Below are 20277 nucleotides of genomic sequence, written 5' to 3'. Positions count from 1 at the left end.
AGAAAAAGTCCCCCAAGCTAGGTCTGAAGTGGCTGGTTCGAAATTATTGTTCTGTTTGGTGGTGAATTATGTTTTCATATTAAACGGTTTGTCTACCTTTCTAGTGTGAATTATTAATATGGATAAAGTTTGGAAATGAATGTCGTGAGGATAATATAGGGTAGTTTTGTGTATTTTGTGTTTGCTAGGCAAATGTAAGGCACTGTTTCCTGTTCACCTGTTGATCGAGTAGGCCTAGGGGTTTTGATGTGACGCTAAGAAAAAAAAGGTTTTTACTTTTACTTTTAATACTTAAGTATTTTTGAAGGCAGATACTTTTGTACTTCTACTCAAGTAAAAAATTGAGGTGAATACTATTACTTTTACTTGAGTAATATTCAATGCAAGGTAAGTGTACTTTTACTCAAGTACATAATTGGTGTACTTTGTCCACCACTGCAGTGCAGTAACATTATCTCTGGGTCACAATCATCGCCAGCAGATCAGTCTGTCAGTTCTGTTACCCAGAGTACAAACAGCACCACAGGAACAAATACTGCACTCAGTCAACCTGTGAAGTTTATCTATATACTGTCTGTCAAAACTGCTGGGTGCTTATGTGAAAATGTCAGAACATACCACAATGTATTACATGTGTTCATGGAAATTAAACCAGTGGCCATTGGTATCCTCTCCCTGGGTGATGAAAGGTCTGCAGCAGGGGCCTGACACACAGATGTAGGTACCATGCTAAACCAGCAGGTGGCAGTACCACTGGCAACACATTGAACAAGCTTGCTTTGACGGAAGTAAGGGTGTGTCTACAGTCCAGGTGTTTAAATATCCTGAACAGCCATTTATCTCTCTCTCTCTGGTTTGACTGACATTGAGGTTAGACCTATTAAAGAGAGGCTCCGCCATTTCTCTCTCTCCGGTTTTCATTGAGAGCACGCAAACTTTGCTACGACTAACAGCAAACAGCTGAAAGTCGTATTACTTCATTAACGAGCCCGAGTTACGGTGTAATCTACCAACATTAGTGATGGGAAGATACCTCAAGGAGTGTATCGACACACTACACAAACTGTGTTGACACAGTATTGACACTGTGTTGGTCACTCAATAGTGACCCCTGCAGTATTTATAATATCATTGCAGGTAAACAAAATGAAAAGTTGAAAAAGCATCCTGAAAACACATCAACTCGTGAAATATTTAATCGACATTCGTTTACTTAAAATATGATCTCATCATTTTATAATTTCATTTGCTCAATTTTTTGAGTCCAAAATTTGCTTAAAACCTTGTGTAAATGCTAAACCAACTCTGCAAAGTATAGCAAATTTCAGCTAAAATGTGCAACTTATGTAAGGATTTTCATTAATGAAAAAGAAAAATAATATAAAACACAAAAAATGACAAAAAATTCATTCAATTATGTATTTTTATTGAGGTACAAAAGTTTTTGAAGTGTGTTGGGTCCAAGGCGATTTCTCCTCTTAGATACAAGTTCTCCTGCCTTAGAAAAAACTCTTTCACAGGGTAATATATATATATATATATTATATATAAATATCTAAGTGCGATGGAGAGAGGCTGACAGTCTTTGATGATCATGTTGATCACAGCCTCATCCACAGCTTGCTTGTTAGGAAATGTAAGGACATTTTTTTTGCCTTATTAAAGTACTGACAAGTTTACAAACAATATTACATAGTTACACAAAGCATTTTGTGTGTAATAAACAATTTTAAATTAAAACATTTTAATTTTATTTGAGAATTTTAACACACCTGTGGTACTCTCACCAGTATGTGCTGATTCTTCATTGCCATGCCGAGCTCTATAATGCCTCAGCATTGATGAAGTGCTCTTATTGATGTAAGACAGCTCCGTGGAGCAGAGTCGACACTTCACCTACAATAAAATAAAATCAAAAGTGACTTTATCTGAATACAATTAAAAACCCTTACCAGAAAAGAGTACAAACATATTTAATAAAAAATAATGTCCAAAGGAGAAACAATACCTTATTTGGCGTCAAAAGATCAAAATGATTCCAGACAGTGGAAAATTTTCTGGTTCGATCCGTGAGGGCAAAAATACAAAATCCAAAAGTAACAGAAAACTCCATCCAACAAACCCGCGACATGCCGATACAGTTCGTTTCCTTATAAACACAATTTGGCACGGCACAGCCAAATACACGCACCGATACGGGGTTTCACTCTCGTGCGCTCAAGTACATAATTGGTGTACTTTGTCCACCACTGCAGTGCAGACGCACCAGTATCGTTCGTCCCATCACTAACCAACATACTGATCAACGTTACCGCGACAACAGATTCACCAAACGACTTCAATCAAGCTTGTCAACGCGGCCACACGGACTGAAACAAAGGCGATCAATTCCCTGTAGTTAAACCGTGAACGAGATTCTCATTCCTGGACTTCATATCCAGAAGAACGATTCCCAGCTCACCTGGACGACATCGCTGTTTATCAACGAGGAGCCTGTGGTGGAAATTCCCTCCTAATTCAGGGAGGACGACGACACTACCCAAAATCCTCAACACATGAGACTCTTGCCGTTGGGCATAGTTTATCAAAGGGCAAAGTTACTTGAACTGTAGAGTTAACCAAGTTTTCTGTTAATACATTCTGAATGTGTTTAACTTTTATTTCCATAGTCTTCATCAAGATTTGTATATACAAAGTTCTCTTTACTGTGCATGCCACCATCTTTTATTTATCTGATTGACAACTTGTAGTCTTCCCCATTCTCAGACACACCACATTAATTTTTAGCTATTAAGCCAGCTCCATTACTCTTTGTTCTGACCACGTTGGAATAAACCAGCTGAGCTCATTAACATAGTCGCGCTGCTCTACTGTTTCAAGTCGGCGCCATTTTAGTTGCTTTGTTCTCCATTGGAGAACTGAGACAACTCCCGCCTCCTCACACGCGCACAAGCGCGCACACATTACTCTCCTCCCCTTTTTACACACACACACACACACTAGATACCCAGTCTTCACTGTTAATATACTGATACCTGTTGATGCTCTTTGTGTTTTAGAATAGTTGGTTTTAAATAAATGTATCATTTATTTTCACCAAATTGTCTGTGTTGATGTCATTCAAAAGTGGTTGTTGCCAAAACCTCCAAAGAATTCATAGTTAAATCCTTCAGATACTAGACCATTAATTACCTTTAGTTGATAACTAAACTTGTGGTTCTGGTATAATTAGAATTTGAGACTGATTCTAAATTAATGAGACTGATTAATAATTAAGGTAAAACAAATTATATCTACTTTAAAGGATTTGTAGGTGAAACCCCTACACAGACAAACTTTCACGCCATGAACAAAGACACTGAGGTTATCCTGGCAACCGAGCTTGTACACAGTAGTTCCAGGAAAAATAAACAAATTTGAGAGATCATGTTGTCCATTGGGTTTTAAACCTCTTCATTGTACTGAGTCTGCAGTATTAAGAGTTTCTAATGATCTTTTATTAATTACTGACTCGGGGGAATGTGCTATTCTTATGCTTTTGGATCTTACAGCTGCTTTTGACACCGTGGATCATGGTATCCTTTTGTCTCGATTGGAGCAATGTGTTGGTATACAAGGTACTGCTTTAGAATGGTTTAAATCTTATCTGTCTGACAGACATTTTTCTGTCAGCCTTGGTAATTTTGTATCCTCCTCAGCACGTCTTACATGTGGGGTTCCCCAGGGTTCCACTCTTGGACCAGTTTTATTTTCATTGTATATGCTTCCATTGGGATCCATTCTTAGGAAATATGGTATCTCTTTTCATATGTATGCAGACGATACCCAAATTTATTTGCCGTTACGACAAGGAGAGCCAGATTCCTTAAAACTGTTGCTAGATTGTCTTGAGGACATCAAAGCTTGGATGACTTTAAATTTTTTACATTTCAATGAAAATAAAACTGAAATATTGATTTTTAGACCCAGTAGTGTCACTCAGTCCCCTTATAATGACCTGGGTTCTTTGGACACCTATGTACTGGATAAACAGATTAATTCTTTTATTAAATCCAGTTTCTTTCAACTGAGGCTTTTAACTAAGGTTAAACCATTTTTATCTTTCCAGGATTTTGAGCAGGTTATGCTGGTGTTGGCCAGGTTTCTATCTCACGGCTACAGTTGGTTCAGAATGCTGCTGCTCGGCTTTTAACAAAAACACGAAAAAGAGAACATATTTCGCCTGTATTAGCTTCTCTTCATTGGCTTCCTGTCCATTTTAGAATTGAGTTTAAGATCTTGCTTTTTGTGTATAAGTAATTGCATGGTTTAGCTCCTATTTACCTCTCTGAGCTTTTGCAGTCGTATATTCCATCTAGGTCACTCAGATCTGCTGATCAGCTTCTTCTGGTGGTCCCTAATTCTAGACTGAAGCACAGGGGTGATCGTGCCTTTGCAGTTTTAGCTCCCAAATTATGGAATCAATTGCCATTACACGTTAGAAGTGCCCCTACATTGTTGGTATTTAAATCCCGGCTTAAGTCGTATTTCTTTTTGGCTTTTTAATGAAACAAAGTTATTGTGTTTGTATATTTGTATGTTTCATGTGTGTCTTGTCTTTTAATTGCTGGACAGCACTTTGTTCAACATTCCGTTGTCTGAAACGTGCTTTATAAATAAAATTGACATTGACATTATGTCTAAAAAACATCTTTTCACAACAATGGAGTAACAATATCCGTAGCAGGTGTGTCAGAAGTGTATGAGTCACCATGCGTTGAGCCCAACAGTGGTGCTTAGCTGTGAATGAGACAATATGCAGGGTATCTGCACATTTTTCAATCTCAAATTCAATGAATTTTAAGACCTTTTTAATTCCTCTCACAAGAAAAAATAATACTATTACTGGGGATGTAGGTGTGTTCCACATCGATGACGGGGGGGGGGGGGGGGGGGGGGGGGGTGGCGAACGAAATTTGTTGACGTTGTTGAGGCCGTATACTCCAACGCTAGGAATCTAGCACTAGGACCCTGGAGCGGTTATTTTCTGCATGGTCCTAGCGCTAGATTCGGCAAAGTTCACATCGCGCCAGAACAACTGAACAACACACACTTATAATAATTTAATGCCTCCCCTCATAAAATTCCAGACATTTTAAGACATTTTTAGGCCTTGAATATGGAAAACTAAATTTAAGACATTTTAAGACTTTTTAAGGACCCGCGGGTACCCTGATATGGAAGAACATTCTGCTGCCTATACCACAGACTTTATATTTACACACAAACAAAAACAGTCAGACACACATTTCCTAAATATTCCTTCAGAAAATACTGATAATACCTTTATAATGAGGACTGACCCTGACTGCTAAACCTGAGTCGAGTAACTATAAACACTATACTTCTCTTGTATGGTAGGCAAATACATCAGAGCAAAATCTGAGCCTACTTTGTGCAAAGTTTATAGAAACTATCATTAGTTGTCATTAATTAGCCACTACCAGATTTTTATTTTATATGGATAAGCATCTAGCACTGTCACTGAGCATGGCAGTGCTGTGGGCAGGGATAAGGACAGGGACGGGGACGGGTGGAGGACGTTAACGGCACTGTGACTGTTGATCAGAACAGTCAGCTCAGCCATGCAAGAGTGGACAGCATGGAGTGAGTCCAGCACTGGTCCAGTCAGCTGAGCCCACATTTCCCTAGAAGACAGCAAAAGTAGTAAAGAAATCCAGGAAGCCACCACACAGCCACCAATACAGGAACCAGTACAGGCACCAGTACAGACACCACACAGCCACCAGTACAGGCACCAGTACAGGCACCAGTACATACACCAGTACAGCCATCACACAGCCACCAGTACAGACACCCAGAGGCGGTCTTTGCATAGAGGCGTGGCTAGGCAACTGCCTTGGGCCCCTCCCACTGCAGCCCACTGTATGGGCCCCCTGATTAGCTGACTTATTTCTCGCATATTAATGTTGATGGGCCCCATAGCAAAATTCGCCTTGAGCCCCCAAATTTCTAAGTCCGCCACTACAGACACCACACAGCCACCAGTACAGGCTTGGTACTGTGGACAGAGTGGAAAAATTGAGCTCTTACATAAAGCCAGTGCAGTTCAAATATTAGCCAATAACTTTAATTGATCTATTAAATTATCATGTAATCTAAGATTAGACCATCACAGTCACAGAATAGGACAATATGCAACTCACACATTAGATGCTGATGACACAGTCTCATCAAACAATGTTTATTAGATGTCATTTAAATAATCTTTCCTAAATAATTAAACACAGCTGAACATTTGATTCCTGTGCAGAATTGATTAAAGAGTGGAATAGTTCGGGAGGTGCAATAATTCAGTTATCAGAAGCAGTCCAGTGTCATTAACATGAGTCTCAGATAGAGTGACTGCTCAACAGATGGTTTATGGTTAATGCAGACTCCAGCGCGCGCGCACACACACACACACACACACACACACACACACACACACACACACACACACACACACACACACACACACACACACACACACACACACAGACAGTCTGTACTGCATCTTGAGTGGAAACACAGAGTGTGATCAGGAGTGGGGTCCCTCATTCCTCCATCATTCTCTCCTATTCCTGACAGCTGCTGACTCTCCCCAGCCAGTTCCTTAAATTCCAGATCCACACTCCCCAGCAACGGAACCAGTCCCCCCAGCAATGGAACCACTCCTGCCCAGCAACGGAACCACTCCTCCCCAGCAACGGAACCAGTCCCCCCCAGCAACAACCTGTGAGCCTGGAACCCTCGAGTCCTGCAGAGGTCTGGTGGTTTGGCCTGGCATCAGTGAGCTCAGCCAGACAGGAAGGAGAAGACTCGTGCTGTTCCCATACATGGAATGCAGGAAAAACACATGCATCCCGCTAGAGGAGAGGACTCAGTGCACAAGCAGTGGTGGAGGAGAGGGGGGAGGAGAGTGAAGGAGAGTGAAGGAGAGGGGGGAGGAGAGTGAAGGAGAGGGTGGAGGAGAGTGAAGGAGAGGGTGGAGGAGAGTGAAGGAGAGTGAAGGAGAGGGGGGAGGAGAGTGAAGGAGAGTGAAGGAGAGGGTGGAGGAGAGTGAAGGAGAGGGTGGAGGAGAGGGTGGAGGAGAGTGAAGGAGAGGGGGGAGGAGAGTGAAGGAGAGTGAAGGAGAGGGTGGAGGAGAGTGAAGGAGAGGGTGGAGGAGAGAGTGGAGGAGAGTGAAGGAGAGGGGGGAGGAGAGTGAAGGAGAGGGTGGAGGACAGGGGGGAGGAGAGCATGGAGGAGAGTGAAGGAGAGGGTGGAGGAGAGTGAAGGAGAGGGTGGAGGAGAGTGAATGAGAGGGTGGAGGAGAGTGAATGAGAGGGTGGAGGAGAGGGGGAAGAGAGTGGAGGAGAGGGGGGAGGACAGGGGGGAGGAGAGCATGGAGGAGAGTGAAGGAGAGGGTGGAGGAGAGTGAAGGAGAGGGTGGAGGAGAGTGAAGGAGAGGGTGGAGGAGAGTGAATGAGAGGGTGGAGGAGAGGGGGAAGAGAGTGGAGGAGAGGGGGGAGGAGAGAGTGGTGGAGAGGGTGGAGGAGAGGGTGCCGTCAGGTGGGAAATATCAGGCATTCCAAGCAGTGCCACTTGCAATGAAAGCTCGACTGTCACAAACTAAGGGCGTACTCACACTAGGCATGGTTTGCTGGTTCCGTGCTGGGGCCCGGTTATCCCCCCTCCCCACTCCCCCTCTGGCCTGCACTCACACTGGCTTCATCAACCGCGCCCGAGCACGCTTACGTCATCACAACGTGACTTTATTTGGAAAAAAGCGCGCTCGCATAACACTATGGAGTTCACGATTGTCTATTTATTGTATTTTTGGAGTCGTTTTGGGAGTGCAGAAACACGGTGCAAGCACAGATTTATCGATAATTTAACACAACGATTGTCTGCTAATCGCTTTTCCGCTATGACTGTTTAACGTGAGCGTCGCATCACTGATGTCATGTTTGAGTTCCAGCAAAATGAACCAATCACAGGAGGCACCAAGCGGGCCCGGGCACGGATAGCGCTCACACTAGAAGCGAACCGTGCTCGAGTCCAAGCGAATCGTGCCCTGGCCCACCTCTTCAAGCGGGCCCGAGCACGGTTAACTGGGCCAGGCCCGGGCACGGTTGGAGCGCTCACACTAGCCAAACGAACCGTGCTTCGGCAGGGAACCGTGCGCGGGCCCGGATCACAGACCCTAGTGTGTGTACGCCCTAAGAGGTTGAGAGAGACAGGAAACTCAGAACAACACATGACAAACAAAAGACTATAGTCCACACTAGTAAAAATACACTGGCTGTGTCTGCCCAAACTGCACACAGCTCTCTCTGGCTGGCTATTTCTGCCTGTCCTTCAAAGGTTTCAGGACTGCTCCGGTGTGAGCGCGACCCAACACAGCCCCTGCACACAGGTACAGTGCCAGATGCAAAGACTGCAGGTGGCTACAGAAAACACAGCTAAAATTACACTTGATGTTCTTGTTTGTCCAGGAGATTTTATGGAGAAGATGCACTGAAGTCATAGAATGTCCCGCTCCCTGCTTGTACAGGAAGTGCCCACCCTGCAATCACGAGGTGAGGAGAAGATCCTGGGAAATCTCACATATACAAGGGAGAACACTAGCAGACCTACACAACCACAGTGCAGCAACAGACATTTTCATTAAATTCTCAATCAAAGCTCATACAGTGTGTTAATAGGACAGACAATTAAGATGTATTAACAATATACTACTTACAACTTGTATCTTGAATAGATACAGTCTAATGTCAGGTAATTATTATCTGAATAAAAAAAGTCTATATAGCGACTATAAAAGTCGACTATAGCACGGCCTCCCCTGAAGACAGAGGTCAGAGGTCACTGTCACCATATACTGGACAGCACAGTGGACGTGAAGATTTGCTGCAGGATCTGGGGGATCTGCTTGGTGTCCATGGCAACAAAAGAGCGTCCTGCCGGCAGTGTCCTCTGGAGCCTGGATGTGGGAGAAAACAGCCCCCCCACGAGCCCCGCAGAGAAGAACAAAACATTATCAATGCAAATCTGATTTTGCTTGCAATCAAAGTGAGCTCCTGTTTCTCAATGGCTGTCATTCATGCAGGGGCTTTTGGAAGAGGCAGGAGCTTGGGGAAAGCCTGCTGGGGTAAAGGGCTCACTGTGGAGTGACACTCCCACTCGCCTGCTGGAGTAAAGGGCTCACTGTGGAGTGACACCCCCACTCCACTTCCCTCCTACCAGCTCTGTTCTATTTGCCATTCATTACTGTCATTCAGTGCCTACAGCGGGACACATGTTCTGAAAGGGCCACCCTCTAAATCATGGTGGGTTCGCACTGAAAAGAGACTTTGCAGAACGCTACAGCCACTGGCCCATTGACCGTACTCTCTAATGGGCTTATAGACCAAACCCCCTTGTGTGCCTATAGACCAAACCCTCTCGTGTGCCTATACACTTTACTCTCTAATGGGCCTATAGACCATACCCTGTCCTGGGCCTATAGACCATACCCTCTTGTGGGCCTATAGACCCTCTCATTGCCTTTAGAGTTTCAGTCATTGGACTGTAGTTAACTAAAATGTAACCCATGGCCAGGACAAGTATAGACCAAACCCCCTTGTGTGCCTATAGACCAAACCCTCTCGTGTGCCTATACACTTTACTCTCTAATGGGCCTATAGACCATACCCTGTCCTGGGCCTATAGACCATACCCTCTTGTGGGCCTATAGACCCTCTCATTGCCTTTAGAGTTTCAGTCATTGGACTGTAGTTAACTAAAATGTAACCCATGGCCAGGACAAGTCCATATTACTAGAGTTAATATTCTTCTTGTTATGTGAACTCCAGTGGAATCCAAATATAGTTAATCTAGTTCGTTAGTACTTTTGTGACTTTGCTGACGTAACAGTGACTTGGAATGGATGTGTGCGTGGAGCTGAACTCACCTCTGCGCCTGGTCCCCTAGGGACCCGATGAAGATGGCGAAGGCGTGGACCTGTGGCTCAGCAGTCAGGACACGGGCAAAGCGGGCGGGGCTTATGCCATAGCGCTCCAGGTTGGCGTCGCTCAGTACAATGAGGAAGTGCTCGTCGGCCTCCTGACGGGCCAGTTCTCGCACAGCGTGCTCTGTGGCCTCCAGTGTGTAGTCGCCGCTCATGCAGAACTGAGAATGCGCATGCATGGTCTGCAAAGAGGCCATTAGCAAGAGTGGCTCACTGGATCCCAAAGAACTTAACAATCCACAAACATAACCACATAAACTAGAACAGAAATATAGACATGCAGAGCTGCAATTGATCTAGTATTCCAGGTGTACATAAGGAGGGTGGTTTATGTTTTATTTGTTCATCATAACACCCAGAGAGGAGGTCATAGCAGGCTGTCAGTATGTAGGCTATTTGGGTTTCAAAAGCTAAGCCTGACTAAGACTTAAGCATTTAATTGAATGCAAATGAGCCATCACTACGACAGCAGCTCCTTGATGTTGAAAACCCAGCTGTCAGCATTCAGCCTGCCACCTGTCATGATCAGAAGAATAGCTTCGTTCCCAAGAAGTTTGTCAGGAAGCGGACTTCCAAATGAACAGAGAAACCACTAGGGATAGTCCACAGTATGTAGGCAGGCTGCATACCTTCAAAACCTTTAGCCTTTTCTTGTTGTTCTTGGGAACTTTATCACATGTGACCAGCTCGATATTAAAGCCATCCCCGGAGTGGCCTGTGATGTCGTACTACAGGGGAACAAAACAGGAAAAGGGGGAGAGGTGATCTTGAGCAGGGAAGGAACACACACACACACGCACGCACGCACGCACGCACGCACGCACGCACGCACGCACGCACGCACGCACGCACACACACACACACACACACACACACACACACACACACACACACACACATATCCGTGCACATGTTTGAATTCTATCCTGTGAATTCAAACTCCTCTGAAACAGTGGACAAAGGCCAAGCAAAATGTGCATGAAGTACAACATATTTAAATTCCTATTTATAACTATAATTGGCAAACTGGTGTCACCACTGGAGTAAATTCAACTGTTCTCTGTGAAAGCCAATCAAAACTGACATGTAAATGAGCTCATGCATATTAAAGACCTAACAGGCAGATGACTGGAAAAAAAAACCCAGTCAAAAGACCAGGGGTGAACAGAATGTCATGCATTTGTAACTTTCACCGAAATGAGAACTACACAGTTATGACGAGTTGATGACTTCAGTTCTTCTTTTAAATCATGAGAGCAGCAGAACTGTATCTCTCCTGTCTATAACTATTTAGTTTCTTGCTATGTAAGACCTACATTTGCATTTCTTGTGCTAAAGGATTGAGATTCTGAGGCTGCACTCACCTTCATCCCTGTGTACTTACACCATTACAGCTGGACATGCTCACTTCAAATAAATGTGTCAATTAACTAAGCAAAACTGTGTTGATGACCAGCATGTGTGTCAACCAATCCAATACAGCTACTTACTGGGAAATTTACTGCAATACAGGTTCGTTTTTTACCAAATATTTTGGCACAATAGTATTGTTATGAATTGTTAACATCATATGTAAATAAAGACTAAATTCGGTTGCATCATTTACCATGCAAATGATGGGAAATGCTCATTTTTTTCTGTCTGTGAAGTTAGAATAACTTTTAAAATGTGATAATTTCAAAATAAAGCTATAATTTACTTTGAAATATCTTTTTCTTTGGGCCCCTATCTTGATATGTCTGATTTTATTACATTCTGAGATAATATTGAGAGAAAAATGGCAAAATTGTCTAAATGGTGTAACCATAAAAATGCAACATCAACAATATAAGTTGTTGAAAAAATGTGTAATGACATTCTAAACAGCCTCTGAAATACACTGGCATAATCTTAAACATGATTTGATATTTACAAAAAGTATTTGTAAATATCAAATCATAATAGAGAAACAGTTCTGAATATTTCCATTAACATGGGGAATCATGTCTGCCAAGTCAAACATCTGGTATGTCTACAGGTGCAACGACCCTTTTTGGAGCCATTTTTAACATTTTGAGCCAGAAGATCATGTAACAGAATGTGATGTCAAACAGAAGGACCTCTGAAGACCCCAACTGCCACAAGTCAAGATTAGTAACTCTGTAAAACTTGACAAAATAAAGCAGATTCAGGTGATGGTCAGGTATGATTATGTCAGGCCCGTGATACCTACCTGTCCTATTATATCTGTGCCTGTCTTGTCGGACGAATTTAACTACACTATTGAAATCACCTGTTGCACACCCCATATATTTTGGGAACGAGTAGCCATTCTTTGCTGAGTATTTGTTGAGATGCACAATTCTCCTCTCCGAGTCAGCCAATCAGTTGAACTGATGTAGTGTGATTCCAGTCGTTTGTCACCCGAAGAACATCTGCGTCGTCTTCACGAAGGGCTATACTTATACTGTGGAGGTTCCTGTCATGTTAAGCATGACTGTGGATGGTGTCCACTGCATAATCAAGCACCTACCCCTGGACAGCACATGGAGACCACTTTGTGAGTGTTCCCACAAAGGGATTGGGTTTCCAAGTCTTTTTTTTAATTCCTATTGTGGTTTACTGTCGAACTGCTTCACTTGTCGTTTCAGTCCTGATTGATTCTGGGTCACAATCACCCTCTCCTTCATTGTGATTCTGGGTCACAATCACAGACCACCTTGTCAAATTTGCGCATTGGATGGGTTGCCGGTTGGAGGTGAACCCATATCTCATGTTACAGCACCGGTTGGACCTCAGACTAGTTTTCTGCATTTTGAATACCTGCCGATGTTGGTGTTCCCTGCTTCAGATTTTTCTATTATTTTGGGCTAAAGAATGCATCTGTCAGTATTTGCTCTACGCCTGTTGAGAGTCCTCAATCCCATGTACATTCCTTTATACTGGAGGAGTACTCAGACCTCAGTGAGGTGTTCAGTAAAGACCAAACCACTAAGTTGCCCCCACACAGAACCTATGATTTTGTGATAGAGCTTATAGATGGTGTTCCGCTGCCCAAATCCCGCATTTATCCTCTTAATTACATTTATGAAGCTCTTGTTCAGGGCTTTATTCACCCGTCTCAATCCCTTGTCGCTGCCGGATTCTTTTTTATAAAGAAAAAGGACGGTGGTTTGCGGCCATGTATCGACTATTGGGTCAGCAGCATTGGCAAGCAGCCATCTCCAGAACAGAACATTGTTTTAGATAACAGATAAGAAGCTCTCGCCTCAACTGGAGTAGCAGAAATCGAGCAGTCTCACCACAACATACTGCCTCCCTCTCCAGGACATCAAGGACATCAAGCACACTCCAATCAGCATCAGAGAACCAATTCCAGTCTGGCTGCTAAGCAACAGCATGCAAATAACTCCGACCACACGCGGACCAACCACCAGGCTGCCAACCGTGCTAGCCAGCAGGATGCTAACAACCATGCTAAGAGTCTTAGCCATCAGTGCGGCCACATGTGTCCCAACCACCAGCTTGCAAACCATGCCAGTTGACGGCTCAACATGACTGTGTTACTCGATTGCCTTCAAAAAGTTTAGCTTTTCACGCGAATCAAAATAGGGTTACGCTCCTATGTTCGTGTCCGTCTTAGTCTGGCATTTTTCAGCATCAATATTACACATTTTGCACTTAAGGCTTCTATCTTGTGGACTGTTGGTTGTTCAACAGTAATTGAATGCATTTTTTAAAATGGTATATTTTGATGAGTTTTTATTACACAATATTTACTTTGGACTTTTTGAATCCTGCACTTGACAAATAACCCAAAGAATATAAAAAAACTAAAACTAATACTAGAACTAATGAAAACTAAACTAAAACTAAGCTTTAAAAAATTATTAAAACTAATAAAAACTAGCAAACATGCTCTAAAAACTAATTAAAACTAACTGAATTAGAAAAAAAAGTCACAATGAAATAAAAACTAAACTATAATGAAAAATCCAAAACTATTATAACCTTGCTCTGGACCAGGAGCTCTCCGAGGAGGAGGAGATGGAGATGTCAGGGGGAGAGAAATTGCGACCCCGAGAAGTGCGAGGAAGCGCTGGCCAGCAGCCAGAAGTGGGGTTTCAGGGCGCCGGCCGAGGCGCCTCGTACAGCCACCGGTACGCGGCGAAAGGCAAGCCCTCCGGTGGTGCCCAGAGGAGCGGCAAAAGCGCCGCCTCATACAGCAGCCAGCACAGGGCGAAAGATACGTCCTCCGGTGGTGCCCGGAGCGACACCCAGCGCTGCGTGCACTGGGGGATTCCGCCTCCTGTCTGTCCTGCGACCCTAGGAGTGTTTGCGCTGCTGGCTGCAAGCTTGTTAGCGGGGAGAGCGGTCTCATGGCTGCCAGTACCTGTCTGTTTGTCTGTCCCGTTGTTATTCCCTAATCTCCTTTTCCCTTTTGTGCCTTTCGTGTTTAATGTTCCTGTGTGCGTGTTTGTTGCTGTGCCATTGTTTAATGCTCTCGGAGGCTCGTGATCCCGGCGACTCCGGACCTGCCCTTCGGTGTAGGTTCGGGACTTTCCAGCTGCGCGGGACGCTCCGGGAGTAGCGAGCCCCTGACGGGGGGTTCTGTTACGGTGACAGTCCCGGACCCTTCCCTGTGGGCGTGCCGCTACGCTGTCTGCGTGTCGTTATGTCTATGTATGTACTTCCGTGGGTGTGGGTTGTTTGTGAGCATGTTCGTAGTCTCACCTGTGCCTTGTCACGAGATCATGAGGGTCTGTGTTAATCACCTATTTAATGTGCGTTCGCGCAGTGTCTTGTGCTCGTCTTTGTCTAAAGTTTCGTGTCAGTGTGAGTGTGTGTCTGTTGTGCTCGCGCTCCGCACGGAGCTTACAAGTCAAGAGTTAATAAACATTTTGTGTTGCACCGTTCTCGCTTGTCGTGCCTCCTCCATAGAGCGTGACACAATGACTGCAATTCCTATAGGTAATTTTGGAAAATCTGAGAAAATATTACTTGCATAATAATTTGGAACACAGTGTAAACTCGATCTCAGGAGTGCATACAATGCAGGAGGGGATCTCAGGAGGGGTGCGTGTCAATTGCTAAGTGGGAAGACCGCTAGCAATGCGGACAATCTATAATAGTAGCAAAAACATATACGATGCAGCACTTTGGTGCATGGCACTATAGTAAGCTATTTTTACAACAAGCCCGCGAGCGACTCATGACATCCTCGCGGGCGACCTGGTGCCCACGGGCACCACGTTGGTGACCCCTGCTACAGTGTATGTTGCTAATCATGACTACGTGCAGCCAAGTTTAAAGAGACCACAGACGTCCTCCACTAATGTGAGGGCCATGCAGAAAAGTACCGGCAAACATGGAGCAGTGCTGAAGAAAAGGGAGAAGCTAAAGTTAATAAAAATAAAGAACATGAGTGAAAGAATGAAGGCAAAAAAGCTGCAATGGAAAGTTGATGAACTCAAAGCAAAGAAAAGAATGAAAGTACGTGTGAGAAAAAAGAAGAGAAACAAAAATAAAATTGCAGAGGAGAAAAAGGAGAGGGTTGTCACCTTTCTTACTGAGATATGGATGTTTGAAATGCTCAAAAACATTTCATATGCACAACGTATGTACAATTTGAATGGAGTTTTTCTTCGGTCTGCTAGATATCGTCTTACATTTGATTGTTGATTGTTTTTAATGTAATATGATGAATGAATTGTTCTTACTGTACTGAAATCAGACACCAATCCATTTCTTCATTGTTAAAAGTATTGTTTTATATAGTATTTAAAAAATCTATTAGATTTTTATCACATTAAAGCACCTAATTCACTTAACTTCATGACTTTATATTCAACTTTAATTGCTTGTCGTTTGCTTGTCGTCAGTTGGTGTGACCAATAAATGTCAGTTGGTGTGAACAATGTTTCTCATAAAAATCTAATATTGCACAAAAAAATTACTATGAACATGATTTCAGCACTGTACTACACTGTAATTTTTATTTTATTTTAAACCAACTGACCCAAGATTAGAGAGAAAACAATAATGTCTATGGCATATTGACTTGATCAGTACACCAAAAACCCACATTATCTTAGTTTAGAAATTTAATATTTTAAATATAATTTGAAATGATATTTCATAATAAATATTTAATAATAAACTTATTTTCATCAGTTCACTTACATAACTTCTAGAAGGCGGAATTATTTAACACTTGCTTTTGTGCTTTTGTGGTTTTGCTTTTGTGCTTTTGTGGTTACACCATTTGACAATTTAAGGTGACTGTGATTCTTTAATTGGTTAAAAATTGTAAAAATGTCATATACAATGCTATGGCACCAACAGAAATGCAAACTATACATCTAAACAAGCATCTAGTATGTTGTTTTAACATGTTTAAAGCATATTTGGACGTCATACCAGCCCTTATTTGTCACTGACCCACATATTTATGAATGACGTGGTATTGGCTGTTTACATCACATATGCATGAATGGCACCTGGTGAGGGGAAAGGCTGAACTGACACAGTAGGTTATATATGTGAGTTACACGAGTGGTGTCCAAAGATAGACATAGGACAGGCCAGCTGGACACTGGTCATTAAAATGGAACGAAGGGGCCATAATGTCTCACACCGTCCAACAAACACACAGACACATACACACACAGCATAGATACCAGTGGTCTCATGTGTATGTTTTCCTGTCATTTATCAATGTCCCTGTTATCCCCAGTACATCTTAAATTAGACCCTTACTGCCAAAATAAAAAAAGCTCTTCACCATCACCAAAATGCAACACACATTTAACTTCAGTAACACAAAGTGGGTCTCTAATAGTGCAGCAGCCTCCTGCCACATCACACCCTCCCGCTAACCCCTGAGATGGAAATGAAATGAGAGACAGTAGATGGGTTTGTGTTACTGCCGCTACAGGGGGAGGTTCCTGTAAGAGAGTGATTCACTGAGAAAGAGAGAAGGGGGGGGGGCATACGGGGGGATAATTGACTATTGAAGTCTAATCCTGCACAGCTGTAGACATAGACACAGCCCTGACTGTGTGGGTGTCATCCTCTGAGGATATCTTCAGACCTCCTCTGCCATATCCCCATAGCAACCTCTATCATAGTGTCTCTGTGGCTGGGGATACCCACATTATGTAATAGTGCAGAGCTCAAACTATAGTGTCAGGAAGTAAACAGAGTGACTGTTTCCATGGTGTGTCAGCATGGACACAGTTTCCAGTAAATAAAATAAAATGACTTCTTTTTTTGTCTTTTGCTACTTCTGTTATTTGGTGAACACCAAAAGGTCAGGGATGTGGGAGAATGGAACTCTTTTGCTGCTTCTGACATCATCTCTCCCACAGTTCACCAGGACGTGGGCGAGTGACAGGGAGGCTGTGCCTCACCTTAAATTTGTGCTCATAGCTCTCCAGGGCTTCCATCACCATGCAGATGGCCTCCATGGAGCGCTCCAGACGGCCGTCCACGCCATTGAAGCGGTACATGCTGCCCGAGATGTCAGCCAGCAGGCGCAGACGCTTAGGTTTCTGCTGCGGAGAACCCGGCTGTGGGCAGACATTAGCTCCACTTACCACACAGACACGAAAACATCCGCAAACCAGCAATATAGACCAGACAAGACAAAGCACCCGCCGTATTAATACATCTGGCTTGTGGTGTCCTTGATTTCAATTCTCTGTTTGCTCACGGTCCTTCACAGCGGTACAGGAGCCACTGGCATAATGCATCAGGTAAGTTTTCAATTCCTAAGAGATTCCCAATATTGTATTCAACCAATATTGTAAAACAGTGCTCACAGGACTTTTCAGACTTCACATGATTTATAAAGCTCTCATGGCTCTGGCACTCACCTCTCTGCAGGAAGGCCATGTCTCTCTCATGTTTCTCATGTCTCTCTCATGTCTCTCTCACATCTCTCTCACGTCACTCTCACGTCACTCTCACGTCTCTCTCACGTCTCTCTCATATCTCTCATGTCTCACTCACATCTCTCTCACGTCACTCTCACGTCTCTCTCACGTCTCTCTCATATCTCTCATGTCTCACTCACATCGCTCTCACGTCTCCCTTACGTCTCTCTCATGTCTCTCACGCCTCTCTCATGTCTCTCTCCACAGGGAGGCCACACCTGTCCATGGTCACTCACCTCTAGGTTCAGCTCTTCTCTTCTCTTGTAAATGGCTTTCTCTCCAGTCAGTCCATCGATGATCTTCGTGTCATCTAGTTCGCCCAGAGCCTGGTTCTTCAGCCACTGTCTCTCCTTCCCTTTAGCCTGTAAGTAGAGCAACAGGGAGGTTAAGGATGACCCTCTGAAGCCAAGGAACCAGCACTAGAGTGCAGGTGCTGTTCTGAACTGTCATCCTTGGTTCCATGTGAACCTTCAATTGTGAACAACAGTTAAGTCATCAGCACCCACCCACAAAGCTTCTTACCCACACATCCAGAGCACTGCCCATCACACCCACACTGCCATCACACCCACACTGCCCATCACACCCACACTGCCATCACACCCACACTGCCCATCACACCCACACTGCCCATCACACCCACACTGCCCATCACACCCACACTGCCCATCACACCCACACTGCCCATCACACCCACACTGCCATCACACCCACACTGCCCATCACACCCACACTGCCATCACACCCACACTGCCCATCACACCCACACTGCCCATCACACCCACACTGCCATCACACCCACACTGCCCATCACACCCACACTGCCCATCACACTACACACACACACACACACACACACACACACACACACACACACACACACACACACACACAACCATGGATCACACTGTGCTACGTTCAGCCTGTCAGAAGGAATCGGTTAACAAGTGCAATTCACCACAGATGTGTACCACACACTGCACATTTCCTGAATTGGGTAGGATCACAGAATGTCATATGTCATATCCCACAGCAAGAAACAACATGGGGTTTCAGTAACCATCAAGGCTGAAGGATAAGGCATGCAAAACAGCTGTTAATAATAAAATCTATTGTGGATAATTTATTTGTTTGCTAAGTGAAGCTTTGATTCTGAATATGATACATGGGAGGGTGACTACAATCTAAGCACACACTGCACACATCTTGTGTCTTTATGATTTTATCACTGATTTTATGACATATTTCATTATGTGCCAGGTTGCATATGGTTGCCAGGGCAGTATACCCAACACCTCTGACCTGCTGTGAGGAGAAAACAGAAATTCCATCTACTGTTAGGTTGAAAGTGACAGACTGTCACTGCCCCAGCAGTGAGGGTAACTCCAGCTCCATAACCCTGGGTGAGGGTAACCCCAGCTCCATAGCCCTGGGTGAGGGTAACTCCAGCTCCATAGCCCTGGGTGAGGGTAACTCCAGCTCCATAGCCCTGGGTGAGGGTAACTCCAGCTCCATAGCCCTGGGTGAGGGTAACTCCAGCTCCATAGCCCTGGGTGAGGGTAACCCCAGCTCCATAGCCCTGGGTGAGGGTAACTCCAGCTCCATAGCCCTGGGTGAGGGTAACTCCAGCTCCATAACCCTGGGTGAGGGTAACTCCAGCTCCATAGCCCTGGGTGAGGGTAACTCCAGCTCCATAGCCCTGGGTGAGGGTAACTCCAGCTCCATAGCCCTGGGTGAGGGTAACCCCAGCTCCATAGCCCTGGGTGAGGGTAACTCCAGCTCCATAGCCCTGGGTGAGGGTAACTCCAGCTCCATAGCCCTGGGTGAGGGTAACTCCAGCTCCATAGCCCTGGGTGAGGGTAACTCCAGCTCCATAGCCCAGAGTGGATGCTGGCTGGGTGCCTGGTCAACACTAAGACTAACACCCAGCACAATTACCAGCTAAAATATCACAGGTGAAATTAAACAGCTGTGATTATTAGATAGGTGGGAACATTTGTGCTCGAGCTGAGCTCTAGAGGCTGCCAGTCCACTTGATCCCAGATGTCCACTTGGACAGGTCACTACGAGCAGAAGTACTACCTAGGACACATGTGTCAAAGTCAAGGCCCGCGAGCCACATCCGGCCCGCGAATTGATTATCTATGGCCCCCTGGATGATATTTAATTACTATTAGAACCGGCCCGCAGGCCACAGCCGCCCGATGGCGTTATGCACGCACAAACACTACATTCCCCACAATGCAACGGTAGCCCGCGAAGTCACTGCAGCGCACACAAGTGGCGAGGGTCCGCGCGGCGAAAATGACGTAATCGCAGTGGCTCCGC

At 44.5% G+C, this 20277-nt stretch overlaps 1 protein-coding gene across 3 annotated transcripts in view; it reads right to left on the bottom strand.

The window, feature by feature from the left end:
- Positions 1-4948: 4948 nt before the first annotated feature.
- Positions 4949-20277, bottom strand: part of vwa8 (von Willebrand factor A domain containing 8) — a 104126-nt gene continuing 88797 nt past the window's right edge. For all 3 annotated transcript variants that reach the window (XM_076985530.1, XM_076985531.1, XM_076985532.1), the window contains 5 exons: positions 18186-18311; positions 17425-17583; positions 10663-10761; positions 9977-10215; positions 4949-9007 (listed from right to left, as the gene is read on the bottom strand). In XM_076985530.1, the coding sequence (XP_076841645.1) occupies positions 8896-9007; positions 9977-10215; positions 10663-10761; positions 17425-17583; positions 18186-18311 (735 nt within the window). In that variant the 3' untranslated portion in view covers positions 4949-8895. The remainder of the gene's footprint in view (positions 9008-9976; positions 10216-10662; positions 10762-17424; positions 17584-18185; positions 18312-20277) is intronic.

Source organism: Brachyhypopomus gauderio, unplaced genomic scaffold (genome assembly GCF_052324685.1).
Source record: "Brachyhypopomus gauderio isolate BG-103 unplaced genomic scaffold, BGAUD_0.2 sc40, whole genome shotgun sequence".
Classification (NCBI taxonomy): Eukaryota; Metazoa; Chordata; class Actinopteri; order Gymnotiformes; family Hypopomidae; genus Brachyhypopomus; species Brachyhypopomus gauderio.
This window is presented reverse-complemented; position numbering and strand designations above follow the sequence as displayed.